This window comes from Pieris rapae, chromosome 13 (assembly GCF_905147795.1).
Source record: "Pieris rapae chromosome 13, ilPieRapa1.1, whole genome shotgun sequence".
NCBI lineage: Eukaryota > Metazoa > Arthropoda > Insecta > Lepidoptera > Pieridae > Pieris > Pieris rapae.
Window position 1 is genome coordinate 7,058,982 of NC_059521.1, and position 22,714 is coordinate 7,081,695.

Consider the following 22,714-nt stretch of genomic DNA (forward strand, 5'->3'; position numbering starts at 1 on the left):
AATTTCAAATATACATCAAAATACATGCAAGTAACAATAACATTTTGATCTTGGAGTATTATCCCTTTTAAAATATTTGCGTTGTAGCGACGCGGACGTTTGGAGTTGATATTTGGTTTAGTTTGTTGGTTGGGTTCTAGGCTAAATATAATTTGTATCGTGCGTTTTTTTATAAAAACATTATTTTATAAAGTACTCACTCAACACATCTAAATAGAGACATATCATATCTCTAAAGACATCTAAGACTCCTCTTAATTTAGGGGGGAAAACGCCCAAGTTGGCAACACGAGCATAACCTCATTAATACTAAATGCCCTAACCAACTTTCAACCTACCAAAGACAATTTATTTCTATTGTCTCTGCTACTATTAATGACAGATACCTGATGTTAGATGTCGATATAACAATTATAAAATGTTCTACCTAAATGATTAAATCGTGATTAATTTATACCACTCTTTAATTATGTTTATCACAAAGATATCGTATTTAGTCCTTCTAAATATCTTTAATTTAAGATTAATGATCACAAATACCTAGAACTTGCGATTATTGAACGTTTTGTTCAAGGAAATGTAACGACATATTATGGTTTCAGCAGACTTTGGTGTACGCGACCGACTCACGTAATTAATAATAAAAATGTGACGTGTAAAAATTAAGCGAGCGAGTCATTTTATTAATTCGATTAAGATATTTTATTTTAACAATAAGACTTTATAATTTCGTCGTTCCACTGTCTGCCTGTACGCCACAGACTTTATTTCGATAAAAAAATTACATGGTTAAAACTAGGTAGATAGATAATAATAACACTTTATTTATTACACACAATAGAACAAAATAAAAGCTTTAGATGGCGACCTTACTAAAAGCAGATTCTTTCCAGACGATGTATTATATAAACCGCTTTAAATTTTTTAATTCAAAAACTTCTTATTTTATTACTTAGCTTTTTTTTTATTTGCTTAAAAACCTTCATCGGAGTTCAATGAATAATAAAAAAAAATACTCCGTCTTCGGTCAAACTATTATTAATATCTATATATTTTATCAATTCTATATAATCCACAATTTTTTACTTATAACAAAAGGTATGAAATACATTTTACAACATATATTTTGCAACACCTAAAGTTGGAGTTCAAAAATATATGTAGTTTGAAAATCAAACGTTTCGTTATTTTTCGTCTAATTTTCATGCTGTGTAAAGGCCACTCATCATATAAAATTATAAAAGACGCCAGCTTTTTTGATGTTCAATAACAACCTTTCTTAGTTATTTATAGTTATTACATAAAAGTCAATTGGCTCGCGAGTGTAGTACGCTCAAAGTATAGTTGTGTGTTGTGTAGTGGCACGGTGATTTCGCATAGGATGTCTTGCCCTTACCATGACGATATGCTCCGTCGCATATAGATAACTGAAGCCTAATTATATAAGGACAAAATATAACGCTTTCATTTAGTGTGTCGTTCCTTCAACCGCAATACACAAATATATAGATAGTGATACGTAAAAATCAAATGGTAAGATAATGGTGTTAATTGTTTTATGGTTTCTAAATTCGTTTAATTCAGAAATTGGTAGTTTTAGTCTAGTTTCGTTCATTTGGTGTGTGAATTGTGTAAGTGACGAGTTTATATTATGGTTTTAATATAAAGCTTAACATGTTTCCGATTTCGGTTATACCTTCTTGGAGGAAATTAGAGTGACCGTTGAATTGTATATACTTGTTATACATAATGTCACGTAATATGCGAGCCACATAATGCTAAACCAAGCCGTGTCATGGAATAATTAGTGTTTAACGACAAAACAAAGCCTTCATTGTACCTTTAGAAATGTAATTATAGAATGCTATTTGTTAACAAATATTAAAGTAGGTAATATTATAGATTCATAAAAAACATTTCCAAGGAACTTCGAAATGTATAATAAAGACAGTATTGATTGACATATCATTCAAACAGTATGACCGATACCCGTCTGATTTTGAAAAGAAAGCTTGTTTGTTTGTTTTTTTTTATGGTTCTTGCTACCTCGTGCTACACCGTTCGTAGACAAACAAATAATTTTTTTTAAACTGCTTCGAGGATAACTCATACTATCTAGCCGTAAGACGATGTCTATGGAATATATTTTACAAAATATAACATGGATCTTACGTCAAATTTTAAACAATAAAACTACCAGCTGACCCGACAGACGTTTTCCTGTACACGCGTCTTAAATACAAAATTCAATTTAAAATCAACTAGATAAAAACTTTACTTGAATGCACTTGAACAAAAACAAAAATATAACAAAATCAGTCCAGCCGTTTAGAAGGAGTTTAATTACAAACACACACACACAGAAGTTTATATACAGCCGGTCACAATAAATTATTTTTTATATCTGATAAGAACGTAATAAATGACATTGTTAGCTAGTAATGTAATTTGCTTATCGGGGATAAAAATATTAAAGTACAAAGTTTGATAATAATGGATTTTGTATAATAAATACATGTTGATTAGATTTGAGGGATTTTCAACGCATGCGCTAAGAGATGCTTGTTAGATTAAAAATGTATATATTTAATAATTTGAAAGAGATTAAGTTACACCAACAAATACATGCATACATGTGTATAGTTTTGTCTATTTCATTTTGATTAATTTAAATAATAAATATTCGTAAAGTTAACACTTAAATAATAAGAAGAATAAAAAAAAAAGAGAAAGTAGTTTTTTAGTAAGTTTTGCAAAGATAAGCAATAACTTTAATGCGTGTTAAAATTTTACGTCTGGTATACATAAAACTTGCTGAGTTTCTTGCCCGTTCTTCTCAGAACAAGGCCTCCTGGTAGTTTTGCGAACGGATGGCGTAGTTTTGCTCTTTCGCGAATTTTGTAAACGTTTTTGACATTCATAAGCATGCCCTAAGACGCATCTAAACTGAATAAATGAAAAAGAAATTATTTAAAAAAATCGCAGACGAAAGCGTGATATAGAAAATAAATTAACGTAATCTTCGTAAAATTATGTAAATAATGCTGATTTTGTTATCTTTGATAGGTTTTGGTTCAGAAATTCCTGACAACCTTTTATTATACTATATAGTTTTATCACGTGGCAATGAAAACCAAGCGTAGGCAATACCTGCTAATTTTATTTCTTTATATTTAATTTATAAAATTCACTGATACAATTTATCTTTTCTTCTAATAAAAAAATGTGGTATAAATATCGTAACTTCAGCACAACGTCTGTCGGGTCTGTTGGTAGTTGTATTAAGTAGTTGTAAGATCCATGTTATATTCTTCAAAATCGACATCGTGTTATGCTTAATATTTAGTATGATTTCCTCGAAGCAGTTTCTAAAAATAATTTAAGGTTTGTCTACAAACGGTCCCTAGCAGACCTTTCAAAAAAAGCTGACCGCGTTTATATGACATGTAAATCAATGCTGTCCTTATTATAATTCTAAAGAAGTCATCATCAAAACAAATCACATTCCTAGATTGTTAAATTTATAACAATCTAGGAATTTGAATGTTTGTTTACATGATTTATATTTATGCGTTTAAGGACTCTTCTCCGAATGGCGTACAGAACAGAATTCATTAAAAACAGGGATAACGCAAATTTAAATACGCAGTTTGGCTAGCTTGACATAAAAAAAATTATATTTATGCTTGAGCAATATGATAAGTTTTCATCAAAAAATTGGTATTAAAAGACGAAATTTAAAACAATGGATGTGCCTTTTATTCGTACTGCTAATGTTTAAAGTTATAAAAAACAGAGACATACTTAGGGCTAATAAATGAAATTAATGTTTTCAGATGGAATCGAATAAGGTTGGATTTGATAATGATGGCTTTAGCAAAGCGGGAAATGACCCACCCAAAAACGAACAAAATAAGGTAAGGCGCACATCATTTTTAAAATTTTATTATTTCGTATAAAATCTTTCCTATCAGATTTTTAAGGTTTTTGCCTGGGCTAAAAGGTAACGTTAAAGAGTCTCCTGGAGTTCGTAGATACTCCTAACTGAAACTATTCATAATAAATAACATTTAACACCTATTGGCTGCACATAGCACGTTTGAGCCCTTATCAGTATCGAGTCAATTTGTTAATAAACATACCTTAGATTTGAATTTTATAAGGTTTTAAATCCTATAATCCTATACAAAGAAATGGATTAATAAAATTGTTTTTGTTTTGTCTTTTATCCTAGGGGTTATTGACATGTGAATAAAACATTAATGTCACGAATATCAGTTAGTGTGACTCTTGTCTAAAATAAATTAACCGTTTAACACCGATATAGAGGTGCATTTGTAGAATATATATATATTCTATATTTATAACCTAGTGCCATGACACAGTGATAAATAAAAATAAGGGCTCCCAATGGGTTCTTCTTTTTATACTAAACATGTGCGCATATGGTATTGGAGCAAATATTTCCCGTAAATATTTAAAAAAAAACTTTATACCCTGTCAAAGATTAAAGATTAAAAATTAACAACCCCTAAAGACGTCCAAGGCTTCTGTATCATATCAACAACTTTATTATAAACCCCCATTTATTCGCTTTAGTTAGACTGTTGGGGTCTTCAAAGCTGGAGACGGTTAGATTCAGATTTCATAATATTTCTTATTTTTCCGATCTGACGAAGGTCAAAATCATACCCACTATTTTTCAGCATTACTCCAGCGTTCGTTACTTCAAATAATTCAACAAACAAAAGTAAAATTCAAAAATGAAATGCCACACCACCGCGCCCGATTACCTATCTAACAAACCTGGACTTGCCCGATTTGTGTGCCGGTATACCTATACTGCGACTTTAAAAACATCCCGCTAACCCCCTCAAAATAAAAGGCTATAAATGAAACGTATCAATTCAGCCGCGATTGGTAAAATCAGAAGTGGATGACATTTTAATGTATCGAAAACAAAGATACGATAACGTTTTTAAGAATGTATATCATAATTCAATATCATTTTAATAATACCTAATCGAGGTTAACAATATCTATTCCTTTCCAAGGTATTATAGCAGAAAGATATGCGTATTAGATGTATATAACATATATGTTATTTTAAAACATAAACAGCATATCAAACCTGTTAATTTTATACATAGTTAAAAGTCTAGTTAAGAAAAATATTCTTTAAAGAATCAATCAAAAGCGATTAATGACGCAAGAATTCCTCCAATAAACGATATCTGCACACCTTAAATTCGCTGCTGACACAGGCCGGTTTTACTTAGCGAATTTTTTTTTAAATTTGCAAATAAATGTAACATATTTTATTCAGAAATTAATGTAAAAGAATTGTTATTATCGCTCCAATATATTTTGAATTTATACAGTTACGATAATATAAGTATAGATTTGCGCATCAATGAATACGGGTCAAAAAAATTTTTTATAGTGGGATTACTTAGGATTAGAACTTAATTTAGTTGATTATGTTTCTGCCAGGTTAAAGATGTTGAGGAGGATGAACCCGAGCGGGCAGCTTGGGGTAACCAAATTGAGTTCCTCATGTCCTGCATTGCCACCTCCGTGGGACTTGGCAACGTGTGGCGTTTCCCCTTTATCGCGTACCAAAATGGAGGTGGAGCTTTCCTGATACCTTATATTATCGTCCTCCTTCTGATTGGAAAACCTATGTACTATCTGGAGTGTGTTTTGGGACAATTCAGCTCTAGAAACTCTGTTAAAGTTTGGTCGTTGGCACCGGCAATGAAAGGTAATCCTTACAAACGTTGTGTAAAAGAAAAAAACTGTAATTTTTTTTTATTGAAAGAGTGGCGAAGAGTTTATGGCCAGTTCTTCTCTTCCGTTCTACACCCTTGATTTGAGAACTGGCAGTAAATGTAAAATTAGAAGCATTTAATGTATAATTCTTTTTTTGACGTTCATAAGTGTACATTATGAATAAATGATTTTTGGTTTGATTTGATTGTTCCATACATTTTTAAATACACTAAACATGGGTTTTAGCTTCATAATTTGGTATTTCTATCGAAATAGCATTCACCGGACAAAAGTTATCTAATGTGTTCTGAATAATAATAGAGAAGAGTAACGAATTTTTTCAAAAAAAAAATCAACTTACTCGTATAGAATGTATTTAGTGTTGTATAAAATATTGTAAATTTCAGGTACCGGATATGCGCAAGCACTTGGATCTAGTTGCATTCTATCATACTATGTGCTTATCATAGGGCTTTGCTTGTATTACCTGTCTATGAGTTTCACGTCGACATTACCATGGGCTGTCTGCCAGCCAGAGTGGGATAACTGTGTTCCTTCGGGACAAACTGAAAATCTCAATACCACCGAAAATGGAACTAGCAGTGCTGAATTATATTTTGTGTAAGTTAACATTTATTTATTTATTTCACTACATTTTTCTATCTTAACAGTAACAACTTATACGATAGAATTCCAAAATAACTCCCACACCAACTATTACACTACATTAAAAAATTAAACTTATATTCCTAAATCTATCTATCCATAACTAACAATATAGCAAGCAACTCTTGTGAACTCAGCCAGTGTACAAATAGGCCCACCTCAATAGAAACTCTGTTGACTATCCGTATTGCCCATGTATCTACGCTTATGATTTATACTAACTTAAGGCGAGTTACCCTTAAATTTTATTAACGTGGTGTTTAAATACGGGAGTCCCACCTATTCTGCCCTCTAGCATCATGTAAAACCAATATTTTTCAGCAAATTTGAAGCTATTACCTTAAACTAACCCTTTATAATCAACTCTGAGATTTTTTCCTCCTGGCTGGAGAAGGAATTATTCTGACTCGGTAATTAACTTGCTCAAACGGTAACGGAAAACATTGTAATGAAACGAACATATCTTTCCTTCTCGCCTAAAGAATTAAATACAAATTTTCCCTTACTGCATACCGGGATTACCGCTAAAAAAAAGAAATCTATTATATTTTTTTATTAAAATTTAAGTGAACACTAGTAGCGTGTGAAAATATATATAAAAGATTTAGGAGCCAGATGCGGATTACATACAATCTAATCTTTACAATAATAGTAATTAATTGCGATAAGTTTATTAATCATACTATACGTATCTAAATAAAATATTTTTCGTTTCAGAAAAACTGTTTTGCAAAGAAGCGACGACATTGATAATGGAATTGGTAAGAACATGAAAACTTTAACGTTAGTACTCTAATTACTATAATTAATGTGAAAACGTTGAGCCGCATATATTTCCATTGAATAAGACTTTTTCGGGAGCGGAACTTACGTTAATTAAGTGGGTAGGGTCTTTTGAAAGTCGCTTGCTTTATATCTGACAATATCATATATATAAAATTCTCGTGTCGCGGTGTTTGTGGTTAAACTCCTCCGAAACGGTTTCCCACACAATATCCCGATTCTCATGAAATTTTGTGTGCATATTGGGTAGGTCTAAGGATCGGACAACATCTATTTTTCATCCCCCTAAATGTTAAGGGTAATCCAACCCATATTTATTTTTAGATAATTTTTTTTATGATACAACATTAGTAAATAAATATAACCCTGAATTTTCAATCCTTAAACATATGTATATTGACCTTTAATTACAGGTATGCCGATTTGGTATCTGGTCTTATGTCTGCTAGCATCTTGGTTTATAATTTTCCTTATCGTATCAAGAGGAGTGAAAAGCTCTGGAAAAGCTGCGTACTTCCTCGCGTTGTTCCCCTATGTAGTCATGATCGTTTTGATGATAACGTAAGTACATGATTAAAATTCAAATTCTTTGAAAACCATTTTTAAATCAAAACCACAGAAGATTGAGTCACACACAACACAGCGTAACCTATTGTGGGACTAGTATCACTACGAATATCAAACATGTGTTTTGTTTTTAATCATTAATTAATATCTTCAACTAACCAATTATGAATAGGGCCAAACAATGACAGAAATATCATTTACGTCGACTCTCGGTGAGTCGTGCGATTTGATTTGACTTATATAATGAATGTATATTATATAAATTGAGGCAGTGTAGGACCCTCATTCCACATCATAAATTATCGTATAAATAAATATTTATTTCAATTTTCAGCACTGTTATACTACCTGGAGCAAGCGACGGAATACTGTTCTTTATAACACCGCAATGGGATAAAATTTTAGAACTCAAGGTGAGATCTATATTTGTTTAAATTCTCGTCCTACTTCGTATGAATATGACAATATAAGTTTGTTTTTTTTACGCTGTAACGTACCACTAAATTGTTTTTTTACGCTGTAACGTACCACTAAATTATATTCAATATGCTATATTTTATATAGCATATTGAATATAATTTAACACGAACAAAGACAAATTTTCTAGTGCTTAGTCAATAAATATTATATTATTTAAATATATTAAATTAATGCCTTAAGACATAATCGGAAAGTGTGGTACTGAGTTTCTTGCCACTTCTTACCCGCGCAACGCCTTTGACTTGCGAACTGGTAGTAAATGAAATTTCTAAAGAATTTAAATATTTTTTGTTGACGTGCATAAGTGTTACTTGGTTACCTATATGAATAAAGTGAGTTTGAGTTTGAGGCTACAGAATAACTTCTTCTGTTCTGTTTTCTTAAATCAGTCTCTAACTCTAATTAATAAGGTATGTTTTAAAACTAAAGAAATGTTTGGCCATGCAATAAGTGATATTTTAATAGATGGCTTTGAAAAGTAAACACAGATTCTGAACATATATGTGGAATAAGTATGTTCGAATAATAAATGTAAATAAATAACATAAATAAACAGTAATTCATATTAACACAATATATTACATATATTATATAGATATTTACATAAAATATAGGAGATGACAGATGAGGCGTGATCTTGTCTCATATAATTGTTTTAATAATAATCATATTAAGTAATATTGACATCTTGCTTTGAAAGTAATGTACAATAATATTGTTCATTCTAATAAGAAAATGTAGTCGGAAAGTCATATAATTATTTTAAAAAAGTTATGTATTTTATCAGAAACTTAGGGTCGCGGTATGTTAGCTAAGAAACATTGAAAACTCACACACTAGGGATAAAATTCAACATGTTTGTAAAAGTCCACCAGAATATCCCAAATATCATATTCGCGCCAATAGAGACTTTAATTAATCATAATGTCAAATAGTAATATATCTGGTCATTTGTAACTGCTAAGGAACGAGCAAGTTTCGCAAACCACGAATTAGGACAACATTGGCTCAAAACGATGGCAGAAAAGCACTCGTAAAATTGAGTTGTCTTAATAATATTTGCGCTTATGTTAAATATTTTATTTAAATATGTATCTTGCAATCCATTTTCAGGTATGGTATGCCGCCGTAACTCAAGTCTTCTTTTCACTCTCCGTATGCACCGGAACCATCATTATGTTCTCATCATATAACAACTTTAGACAAAATGTATACAGGTCAGTAGCGGAAGAAATTATTAGACGTAGAAGATTTATTGTATAAGGACAATCACAAATAAAGTCAAGAAAACATTTAGGCTAAAACGAGCTGGTTACGTCTATGAATATGTCAATACAACTTCTAATATTTACGTAGTATTAGTACTTTACTGATACTTTAGTCATTTATGTTTCTAAAATTAATTTGAAATTGCTTTAAAGTCTTAGTTTATAAAATATTACAATTTGAAAATACAAAGTAACAAGGCATTTACGCTGATTTGAAATGAAATAATTGTACAAGCATAGAAATTTAGCTAGTTTTTATTATTTACCTATTTTTTATGAACCGGGTTTATTTTTAGGGATGCCATGATAGTGACAACGTTAGATACGTTTACAAGTCTGCTGTCAGGTATTACAATTTTCGGTATTTTGGGCAACTTGGCTTACGTCCTTGATAAAGATGTTGGCGAAGTAATCGGTTCTGGAGGTACTGGTCTCGCATTCGTGTCATATCCTGATGCTATTACCAAGACATTTCAGCCTCAGGTAATATTAATGATACCAGTATTATACATATTATAACTTACGTTAGCAATACAGTGGTTTCTACATGCTTTTGTCATCCCTGAGGTCGTAGGTCCAATTCCCGTCTGTGCACCAATAGACTTTCCATCTAGGTATGTGCATTTGCATTGGCGCATTGAACACTCGCTCGTTCAGGAAGGAAAACATCGACAGAGGGTTGATCACCTACTTGCATAATAGAAATGACTATAGAAAAGAACAGATACAGAAATCTGAAGCCCAGACCTAAAAATGTTATAGCGCCGTATATATCTTAATATATATATTTCTTGTGTGCGTGTGTATGTGACTGAACTCCTCCTAAACGACTGGACCGATTTAGACGAAATTTTTTGTGTGTGTTCAAGGGGATCTGGGAATGGTTTAGATTCACAATTTTGTCCGCTGGACAATGTTTTTTTAATTAATTTTCAATTTATTAGTTGTTGTTGATTTTGGAATGTTTTACATTGGATCCGACAGACGGCGCTACCATCGCAGTGTCAAATTTTAAATAATATTCGAATTTAAATTTTAGTCTATCCCGAAATTTAAAAAAAGTTTTGTTATCATTGTGTTATATCGTGTGTGACCATGTGCTGGATCGTTAGATATTGTCATAACATTTGAATAATAATTTTCATCAAAATGGCTTATTAAAAATTGAAATTTTGAAATTAAAGACGTGTAGACAGGACAACGTCTGTCGGATCCGCGAGTATATATATATATAATATAATAACATATCTCTCGTTTAAAGCTTTTTTTTTCTCAACGTTAATGTTTTATTTTCAGTTATTCTCGATACTATTTTTCCTTATGATGACCGTTCTTGGAGTGGGCTCAGCCGTAGCTCTACTATCAGTTGTTAATACGTTATTGATGGACGCCTTTCCCCGTGTACCCGTTGTCTATATGTCAGCTATATCGTGCACTGGTGGCTTCGCTGTCGGCCTTATTTATACAACACCCGTAAGTAAAGTTCCATAATATGCATAATAAGTGAGGCCAGCATCGCGTAATTGATAATTCAATTTCTTTAAAACATGAGTCTCAACTGATTGGCACCGAAAAACAGTCCGTGACGCTCTCAGTCAGTTTTAAAAGGGATTTTTCCTTAAAAAAATATTGACTAAAAACCCTGATTTTGATTTTTTTGTTTGGTGCTTACGTTAACACCAGAAAATTGCATATTGCTTACGTAATATTTGATTATTGAGTCCAGATTACTCTTATTCAATTTAATTGATTTTGTTTAAATTATATCTACTACCTTATTAGGCCACATATATAATATACTTGTTTATAACAAAACAATATCAGAACTATCTGTTTCGCCTACGTGTAGCCTGCCAAAGTTATAATGGCAAATCTGTCGCAGTTGATAAAATCATCGTTTTAATGTGCCTTTTAAGGCTAAAAGGACGATATTTAATTCGAGTTTGCTTTCAGGGTGGTCAGTTCCTTTTGGAGCTGGTGGATCATTACGGTGGCACGTTCTTAATCCTTTTCTGTGGTATTGTGGAAGCTGTCGGCGTATTTTGGATATACGGTAATAATATTTGTTTTTTTGAAACAACAGTAAAGTTTTTAACCTTAGAGGTTACAACATAATGTTCATCTAAGATGCAGATAAATATTAATATACCATGAATGTTTTGAGCAACAATTTTCGCCTAATCTGTAAATTTCCACGCCGTTTATAATTTAAGCCGAACTTAATAGATCATAGTTTACACCTATCAGTTTTATCTTCAATGTCGTTCCTGACGCAATATTGTAACATAATTAACACAAATTCAATCTGTTTGCGTGTGTAGTAAACAAAGGAATTTTTCCTCCTTTTTTCAAGTCTTTTTTTATGTAAAATTTATATATAAACATATATATAATACATGGTACATGTATATATATCTAATATGTATATATATAATTGTTTCCTACATTTTTTTAAATCCTGTATACCTTTTAATTTTTTTTTAATATTTTAAGTTCTGTATACCTTTAAAAAAATAATGTCTATAGTCAGACATGTATACCTAGGTAACACTGAAAGTGTTTAGAAAATAAAGCTTAATGTCGAAGGTTGCCAATAATTTTACTGCTTTTATAAGTAATCTACGTTTCTCTCTACACATCGTCGCATTCGATGGAACCACTGAGAAAAGCAGCATTTTCGTACCCTTTTACCGCATCTTCTGGTCTCGTAAAGCGAATACCTAGAATTTTCTCTTTAGTTATTGGGAATAAATCAAATTCGTGTAATATTTTTTGAACTTGACTTACACCAATGCCTAGGCTTGTCCTGCTGTCCTTGTATCTGCTGATAGGTGCCTCTCTTATCTTTCTCGATCATGCGTCGCACAGCACTGATATCTTCAGTACTCGCTGTTAAAAAACGTCCCTCATGCGGATCATCATTGAGATCGTTAAACCAAATATATAGCAACACGAGAAATGCTAATCGCAGCCATAGTATCATAGTTTTGTTGTTGAGTAAGCCCACAATGAAAGTCATAATAACAAAAGTTTTAGATTTGACGCCAATATACAAAAACAAATGAATGAAATATACTACATTAGGTTACCAAAGAGTTCTAAAATTGAAATTACAAAAAAGCTTTCATTAGAAATGTTTCTAAACATTTTCAGTGTTACCCACGTTTGACAAAAATCAATTGCTTTTTCAGGCTTAGAAAACCTATGTCTGGATATAGAGTTTATGTCAGGTATGAGATCTTCAATATACTGGCGATTCTGTTGGGGTTTCATCACACCAGCTGTTATGATCGTCGTCTTCGTATACGCTCTTGTGACAGTTGAAGCACTCGTCTTTGGCGGATTTTATTACTATACAACACCGGCGCATGGTGAGTAATATAGTATATTAATTTACAAGCGCGGAAAGCCTGTCATTGCAAAGTGTTCCGACGAATGTCTACCGGAGCCGAGGCGCAGACGAAGGTGAGGGTTGACAATCGGAACAAGTTGCAATGACGGTTCCGCACGTGTACTGAACAACTATTTTTAATACAGTTGCGAAAAATTTAAGCAATTTAATAAAATTATTTGTTTTTTTTTCTCTTCTCTCCATGCAATAAATTCGTTGTACGTAGAAATGTAGCGACTTTTACGTTTCCGGTAAAATGTTCTCCGAAGCATTGTGTCCTGCATACTCAGGTCGGGTGGTGTGAAATAAAATATCGTCGAAATTACTCATTTTATGCAACTCGCAAGAACATTTTTGGAAAATAGCGCCAACCGTAAAATAATAGATTTATAGATTTTTTTTATTTTATTTCCCCATTCTAGGTAGGCAAAGGGAACTATGCCCATACAGCCAAGTATATTAATATTTGCATGAATCCATAAAATCTTCTGTGACATTTTTAGTAAAAACTTCGTGGTTGGTTTTTTCTTTTTAATAGACATTGTATTGACAGTTGGGAAAGAGAACACACGAGTGCGGAATAGTAAAGAAAAAGCACGAGTGTAATACGAACGCTATACTTCCCTGCAATACGCCACTTTTTGAGCAACTGTATTAAAAAAAAAAATTACCTTAATTTTAATTTAATATTATTTTATTTTAAAATGTAATTTGTTAGCATTGACATAAAATGTATACTTCAATACACCTACTTTGTAGTTTGTTTGGTAAATCGACTAAATTACTAATAGTTCAAAAATAATTATTTGTTTTATTGTGAAACCTGACTGCGTGATATATCATTTTGGATTATATAATTTAGAATTCATATTATTCCGAGTTTTTTGTTAATTTCAATTGTTTTGTTACAGTTGCTGGCTACTTGTTGCTAGGTGCGGGGATATTCTTCGTACTAGGTTTTATGGTCGTCGCCATGTTGAAGAATAACACTGGTGACTTTATTTTGGTAAGTTTCCTGATTTTATTTTAAGATTAAATCGAAGTATGATTTCTATCGCCTTCCATCTGCTGACTAACTAAGTTAACTGACTAACTAACATAACTGACTAACTAACATAACTGACTAACTAACTTAACTGACTAACGCCGTTCTATAAAAAAGACAAAAAAAAGTCAGTATAAAGTTCACATTGACAGCTCTTGCGAGCAGATTAACATTTGAGTGAAGATCTATGACAGCAGACAACGTAACCGGGTTTTGCCCTTAGCAAGAAAGTGTACTCTAGGCAGTGTAAGAGTAGAATAGCTCTTGCTACTTCTATCTTCAATAAACCAATAGTAGATATAGTATTTACTCAAGAAATCCAGACTACCATAAAGTCGAAATCATCGATTTGTATAACCATATTTTTAGTTTTACTGTACGACCTAGATTTTGGTTTATTAATAATCTAAATATATTTCAGACTTTAAAGAAGGCATTCGGCCCAAAGGATACATGGGGACCAAGAGGCGCAGCTTTACATCGGGAATGGCAAGCGTTTAAAAATGATGCTAAGGACGCAAGAGAACTACAAAATACTTCAAGACTGAAACATTTGTGGCTTAGTTTATGGGGAGGCTACAAGAGGTCATAAAATTTTCAATTATTTAGTTATGAAGGAGGGTCCGGGATCAATCTTTTTATTTTATTATTTAAAAGGTTGCTTCAGATCTTATGAAGTTTTGCATTCTGATCTCATAGTGATTCTGATATCATAGTGCCTACTTGTAGGTACGGGACAAGTGAGTAGTTTTTAATCAAATCAGATTTTGTAAATTTGAAGTAATTGCTTTCGAATTAAAAATTATATTATTTTTATGAAGTGTTTGACAAATTAAAAGTTTCTCACTACACATTTGTATGATCAGGATTTTGTATAATCTTATAGAAATCGATTTTTTAAAAGCCGTACGCGTAAGGTAAATAGGTTTAAGACAAAATATTTTATATTAAGTTTATATAAAGCTGTGTAAATATTTTAAATAAAAATAAAATTAATTTAAAGTGAATTATTTATTTTTATTTTTATTGGGGCTTAATTTCAATGTAATCTTCTGTTATGGTTTGTAGGGTTAGTTCAATGTTATACATATAACCATAACAAAACAACATTGAACTACATAAAAAGGTTTTTGCTACGATCGCAAGCAAATTTGACTTCAATCGGTCGGGTACGATTTCAATCCTAAAAAACATTTTCCATTAAATAATTCTTCGTCAACACCTTTTAATATATTTTTTTTAATCAAAAGGGTCAAACATAAAATTAAAGGTATTTTGTAAAGTTTTAGTAGTAGTAGTAGTAAGTAGTTCTTGCCCGTTCTTCTCAGAACAAGACCTCCTGGTAGTCTTGCGAACGCATGGCGTAGTTTTGCTCTTTCGCGAATTTTGTAAACGTTTTTGACATTCATAAGCATGCCTTAAGTCGCATCTAAACTGAATAAATAAATTTTGATTGATTGATTGATTGATTTTAGTAAGTACATACTTTTAGACTAGTTTAACTTATTCATAAACGAAACTAAGATTAAAATTACTTTAATAATAAATAAATAAAAATAAAATACGTTTATTTTGGAACATAAGTTCATCATGGTATCACTTATTCCACGTCATTAAATTCGAACCTGTTGGCATCCCTACTCATCGGCAAAGAAGACAGAGGGTGTTGACCGAGAGAATGTAATGAATAACTTTCAAAATGTTTCAAAAAAAAACAACATGAATGAATCTATATTAGAACTTTATAGAACTATTTAAATCCTTCATGTTTTCAGAAAAAAAACCTAGTTAGTTCACGTTTTGATTGTGAATATAATTTTTTTTATTAGAAAATTCTCCAAATATAAAGATTATAGATATCTAAGCAGGAGGCGTAGGCGTCGTAAAGCTCATGTGATCCCCCAAGAATCCCTGATGTGAATCCCTTACATTAACACCCAACATGGGGATAACCTTAACATGACTAAAATTAATTACGATTTGAAAGAGATAAGGAAACGATAAAGGTAATAATATATAAAAGATTATTTGATAACACATAGCGTTATCCAATCCACGATAATTATCATGCAAGTAACCATTAGGTACTTGTTTACACTTACAGACATTATGATAATTATAATAAATTTCGTCAAAGAATATATAAAATAAGATTATAGAAATAATCATTTGATAATATATATCTACTGCTTAGTATTCAATTTGGCGATAATTATCATGGCGATGATTATATTCTAAGAAATTATTTTAGAATATGTCTGAACATATTAAATTAAATTTTATAGATAATATAGCTGAACAACTGCGACCAAGGCAAAGGATATGTTTTTATCTAATGTTATATGGGTATATTGAATGTTATCAGTATCGGCTAAACCTTGGAATAAGTCTGAAATCTTTGAACCACGCAAAAGATTATGAATTTATAATATTGAAATATTTTCAAGTATTCCTCCAAAAGTCCATCTCTGAAAAATCATTAAACAGTAGGCCAGTGTAGGGATGTTAAAAAGATTATGACTAATTATATTAAAAGGTTTTACTTTTTATGTACCTTATAGTTTAATAAAATGTGTATATCTTTTCTCTCAAGCTAAAATTCTCATGGTTGACCATGTTTTGATAAAATAATAAAAAATAAAAATATATAAAAAAGTAGTCGTTAAAGGACGTCCCTCAAGCGGATCATAATTGAGATTGCTACGTCCACGCTTAAACAAATATTTTTAGTTTTTATTTATATTATTAGTTAATATTAGTAATTTGTTTTTTGTTTATTTTGTGGCCATTTCTTTAGTTTTTCTTTTGATATAATTTAAGTTCTAATGTAATTGATGTGTATGTGTAAGTGTGTTAAATTTGTGATGTCATATTTCCTTGTATTTTTTAGGCATACACATTGTTTTAGAATGTATATATAAATAAATTAAATAAATAAATAAAATGCTAATCGCAGCCGGGCTGTGTGTTTACTGAGCAACAAGTTTTAGTTTTGCCGATTTGACAAATGAATGCAATATATTAGGTTATCAAAGAGTTCTAAAATTGAAATAAAAAATAAAGTTTTAATTAGCAATGCTTCCTACTGACCAGTTCTACAAAAATTCAGTGTGAACCACATAGTACACTTTCTTATACCCAATTGATTGTATAAAAATCTATATTTCTTTAGCTATATAACATATACTAGGCCAGCCTCGCAAGACAATCATTTCATCATTTTCTAATGATCTGTTCAGTCACTACCCATGTAGGGCATTCCGTGCAGAGGTCGTCGTTGAGGAAATTCTTTCTCAAATACAAACACGAAATCGTAGAATAAAGAGAAGTATTAAACTAAAGGCGCTCAAGTTTTGATTTATCAGCTCCATAGTAAAAAAATTCAGCAGAGATATTATATTACGGCACGAACTCCAATTTAATCCATTTAAAAAAAATAGAATTGATTGCTTTTGTTAATTTATTATTATATATAATGTCTGGGCTACGCCAGCCAGAATTTATTTTATTGTTCGTCGCCATGAAGTTTCATTATCCCTATTTATTGAACAGCCCTCGTACCTACATTAAGAAATGTTCATGTGAAATCTGATTATTGTTTCCAGATATTACTGAAATCATGATCAGTTAATACTGAAATATCTCATGAAACATTTCAAAGTATCGTCGCCTTGTATGTATGTATGATACATAGGCAGGATTAATTAATCTACACCAGCGAAAAAAATATTGGCGTTGATAATTTATGGTAAACAAACAAAGAATCACGTCAGAGTCAAATCGAAGTACTTCTCTTGATCATAAACCAATGAAATGTATCTTTGCTATTTGTCTATGTATTATTTAAGTATGTCCTAGTATAACAGTCATAAACAAGAACATATAGACTCTTTGTTGACTCAAAGAGTCAAATGCTATACGCTACATTTATCGAGCGCCCATCCTATATATACACATGTGTTGCCACGCTTATCTAATATTTCTTCGTGACCGTGAATTATATGCTTCTTTAATTACATATCAAAATATAATTTAATGCGATTAAAATCAATAATATCAAAGTCTTATTATTAACGATAAAATTTAAGTATCTATAAGTGACCAAGCATTAACTTTATCGTTGGAAATGCCCTCATTATAAATACTTTTATTTCTAGCTTTTGTTATGATTATTAACTATTCAAAATTTGCAGAATTCGGACGATAAAAAAATTTACATAGAGATTTTAAGGTTTTATGTGTCATACCCTATACACGAATAAAAAAATTAACGCTAATCCGGACGCTGCCTTAACTAGAAACTAAGACCCTTGATAATGCATACAAAAAATTCACCGACAGCATACTGTATGTTTATATTATCTAAAAAGAATTATTACGCCGCGTCTATCTGTCTGTCTTTTTACGATAAATATTAAAATTACTGCACAGAATTTTGCTGTTTCACCAATAATCTATAATGATTCATAAAGTTTAGGTATATTAATTAATAATTTTTATTTTTTCAAGGTTTACGTGTCACGGTTTCCCATGCGAAGCGGGTTTAAGATTTTTATTTTTTTACTAACTTCTAAAAATAGCAAAAGGTATTGTTGCTTAGTTTAATTAACTTTAATGGCATTTATCCCTTAAAAGCAACATCCGTGCCAAAACATACATTCCATAGACATCTAAAATTTCTATTTCACAAAGTCTTACACATCAGTGTCCATATTAATTTAACTATACCAGCAAGAAAAGACATTAGCAGTCGTGCCACTAGGCGAGCAAGTTACCATTTTTTGGCGCACTAATTACGGAATAAGACTTTTTCGGGAGCGGAATTATTTTGTTATTATATTGCTACAATAGATTCATTGTTATTGTTCTATTGTATATGTATATAATATGTATTTTTGTGTCGTACATTTCTATATAATCACTGGGAATCAATAATGTATGAAAAACTGTTTCTGTAAAATTGTAGAAAGAAGGATTCTATAATTATAGTGTGTGAACATATATAATCATAATCTATGAACAATAAAGCAGTCTCGTCTGGGCGGGAACGCTGTGGTCTATAAAGGGATTCCCCAAGAATGCCTCGTCTAACACACGTTTTAGATTTTAACACCCAAAAGAAAAACAGGGTAATGAAATTTATCATTAATTTCATCAAGCTTATTTGATAACAAATACTTAATGTATTATGATTGAATTTGGCGATAATCATACGCAAGTAATGATTTAAAGACATTTCCCACAACATGACTAATCGTTCGAACTAATATTTTATATATAACAAATGTATGCATTTTTCATCTTGGAAACCAACGAAAATAGATATTAATATTAATATCCATTTTTGTTGGTTTACAAATATTTGTAAAAGTTATAATTTAAATTAACTATAAAATCTGACCTACGTTGATATTATCGATATTTAGTATTTTAGGCTAATAAAAATTAAATGCTATTTAATAGTAGTAGCCACTAACGATATGCGCAAATATATGAGATATTTATCAATGATGGAGGGTGTGGTGCACCAAATCACACCCATTTAAATAAAATGAATTAAAGAATTTACTTTTTATTCCATAATATTTTTAACGCCTTATGAAAAGAACGCGCGTAAAGCTAGTAATAATTATGATTTCAACTCCACGTCTTCTTTCACCCGTTTTGCACCGCATACACCAGTCGTAGTTAGTTAGTCCAGCTATAAGTTATGTTACAAATGAAAATGCATTATTTATTTAAAGAAGTAATGTAATATTAATAAAATGTATACGTACATATGTATTAAAGTCAATGCAAAAAATAAAAATATATATTCGAAATGGCCACCTTTAACTTTTATCTTTAATCTGTTTGGCCACGAATCTATGGACTTACGCACTGTTTCAAATCATAGTTCAAATTTAAAATTATTTTTTTCATATAGGTAACACAATGTACACTTATGAACGTCAAAAAGAAATACATTAAATTCTTCTAATTTTACATTTAATTTTTTAATTTAAATATATCTTCGCTCCTTTTTAATCGCGAGGTTTTTGTTTTACACAACATTTGTAAGAAGCTCCAACCATTACACCATGTTCCATATGCCATCTTCAGGCTTGAGTAGTTCGTGCCTTGTGACCAGGTGCTAAATCCTGCTGGGAATTCCACTGTATATTTTAATAACGTGGTTTGCTGAGAGGTTTAAGAACATGATCAAACACTATATGTTGATACACTTTGGCAGAAGTTTTCACTCGTTTTTCACAAAATTTTAGTTTTGTGACTCATTGATCACTAAACCTTCAGGATGATGACGTCATACCTTTCCGACCACTTGAACAGCTTCTTTAGAATTGTGTGAACGCAAAAAGTGTACGCCACACTTCAACATTTTGCTTAGTGTAGTGTTCTTCAATCGTAAAATGTTTTGATCTGGCTTTAACAGCATTTTGTAGTTCTAACAAAACGCGGCCGCTCCGATCTTTTCTGGTCTTCGACAGACGAAGTGCTGTTGTATCCGTTCATACTATAATATACGCCTGATACCAAGCTTTCGAAGTCGATCGCTGCAATCCTTTAACACCCAATGCCGCAATGTTTATTATGGCGCAAAATCGAAAGCAGTTTTTTAAATTATATACGTGTGTCAAGTTCAAAAGTTATTAAAAAGTTGCAAAAAAAAGTTTTTATGTATGCCCAGACTAGTTATTGTAACAAAAATTATATGAAACAGTTTCCTGTAATATTCTGAACCGTTGTTATCAATAATTGATTTCTTTTATCTTTTTATTAAGGCACAAACGCGGGACATAAAATTATATAATAAATCAACATAGATATAATGTTCAATAAAATCATGAAATAAGATCTATTAATTTATGTAAACTATTCGGTTTGAATTGAAAATTTACTGAACGGTTTTTCCAATAACAACAATATCCTTACCAATATTATAAATGCGAAGGAAGTCGATTTTTGGTTATGATATTTTTACTCAAAGTAATTAGAATATTATTAGTAAGCTGGCGCAAAGTGTTCTTACTTTTTTTTGTACAGAAGGCAGACCAGCAGGAGGCTCCTGATGTTAAGTGACACCGCCGCCCATGGACACTCGCAATGCCAACTCGAGAGCGCGCTGTTGGCCTTAAGGTCCTTTACAGCTCAGCTCGTGCTGTTTTGGCGAGCTTAGCTCGGCCTGAATGGGAGTTTTTCCCGCCACTCGCGCAAGGGCGTCTCCTATGAGACTCGATCCTCGGCTTGGGCCGTCGCGGGCTAGTCAATCGCAGGGGCAGGACGGAAGCTCATAGGAGTGAGCGAACTACGCAGTAAAGGTTCTCGCCTTCCCCGGTGAAGGTGGTTTTTTACCCTAATCTGTTGTACATGTCGGGACCTCCTACGAGCCTTTTTAGTCGGGAAGGGGTAGTAGTGACGCTTTTACGCATCAAAGGGTTAGGATGGTGTTTAGCATTGTCAAAGTGGCGTGCGGGCGCCAACTTAATCCATTGGGCTATGGTAGTGAGCTCCAGGTCGTAGTAGTTATTGCGACAGCGACTGACTGGTGAAACTATTTATTGCATGGCTCAGGTTGGCGTGGCATGAGACGGACGATAAAATGTTTCCGAACAATAACGACGTAAGCGTCAATTAGTTTTTTAACAACTCGTAGAATGTTTAAAATGTAAAATATTTAATAAAATCACTAATGGCTAGATTAAAGTTAAGTTTTGAAATATTATTAATTTTTTCCATAATGAAATGATTACCAAATTAGATAAAATCTAAAGAGATTGTTTTTATCGGGGAATTTAAATTATAATAGCTGCCCCCGCGAACTTTGTTTCTTCGTCATATGGTTTTACTTAGCCTACCTTTTTAGTACAAACCAACGTGAAACACTTTCTATTACCCCAGAGAATGTTCGGTTTCCCGGAATGAAAACTTTTTAGGCTGATTTGTGAATTTTTCTTTAAATAATCCTCAGATTTCAAGTCATAAGTTATTAACTAACCATCAAAAGATAGGGTTTGATCGGAGAGGGGTGAAAATTACGAGTTGTATTTATTTTTGTATGCTGAATCATAAAAAAAATAAAAACAAAACATATTGTTTGAACAATAAAAATTTAGGGTTTGGTCCCACCACATATTTAGGGAAGTATAAAATAGAAGACGTCTGACTCAGACGTCTGACTCGCAGACCTTACCGATATGTGCACAAAATTTCACGAAAATCGATCAAGCCATTTCGGAGGAGTTTAATTACAATCACTGAGACACAAGAACTTGATATGTTAGATTGTGTTTTAATTTAAGTTTTTTTGGTTTAGTTTGATTTGAAAAAAAACTTAATTCGAACTTGCCACCTATCAATAAAACAAAAAATATGAATAAATAACGGAATACTGGTTAAATATATTTATAGTAATAATAAAAAAAAACAATAATCAAAATTGGTAAATAATTTAAATTTCATAAACCTTTATTTATCATATAAAGAGCAAAAAAAATTGGTACCTGTGCCAAAATACATTTGGCTGTGTTGCGACAAATGTTAACGTAAATCACGGCTCTAAGGGCACCTGTCATCGGGCCGCAAACTAATCTTTGATTAGCGCCATTGCACTTGAACACACGATCTTTATTTTAATAAAAAGGTAATTTTACTTTAAGCTTGCCATATTTATTGTGGTAATGCACTGTCATTCTTACTACGTAGTAGGTACATATATATATTTAGGCGGTTTTCAAATTTTGT

At 31.7% G+C, this 22,714-nt stretch overlaps 1 protein-coding gene across 1 annotated transcript; it reads left to right on the forward strand.

The window, feature by feature from the left end:
* The first annotated feature begins 1,409 nt into the window (after positions 1-1,409).
* On the forward strand, positions 1,410-14,974 carry LOC111004200 (sodium-dependent nutrient amino acid transporter 1). The gene is made up of 14 exons (XM_022275104.2): positions 1,410-1,533; positions 3,837-3,917; positions 5,494-5,764; positions 6,180-6,393; positions 7,156-7,199; positions 7,635-7,782; positions 8,123-8,201; positions 9,382-9,485; positions 9,833-10,019; positions 10,833-11,009; positions 11,490-11,589; positions 12,728-12,907; positions 13,839-13,933; positions 14,394-14,974. The coding sequence occupies exons 1-14, from the start codon at positions 1,531-1,533 to the stop codon at positions 14,562-14,564; spliced, it is 1,854 nt and encodes a 617-aa protein (XP_022130796.2). The 5' UTR covers positions 1,410-1,530; the 3' UTR covers positions 14,565-14,974.
* Positions 14,975-22,714: the final 7,740 nt, after the last annotated feature.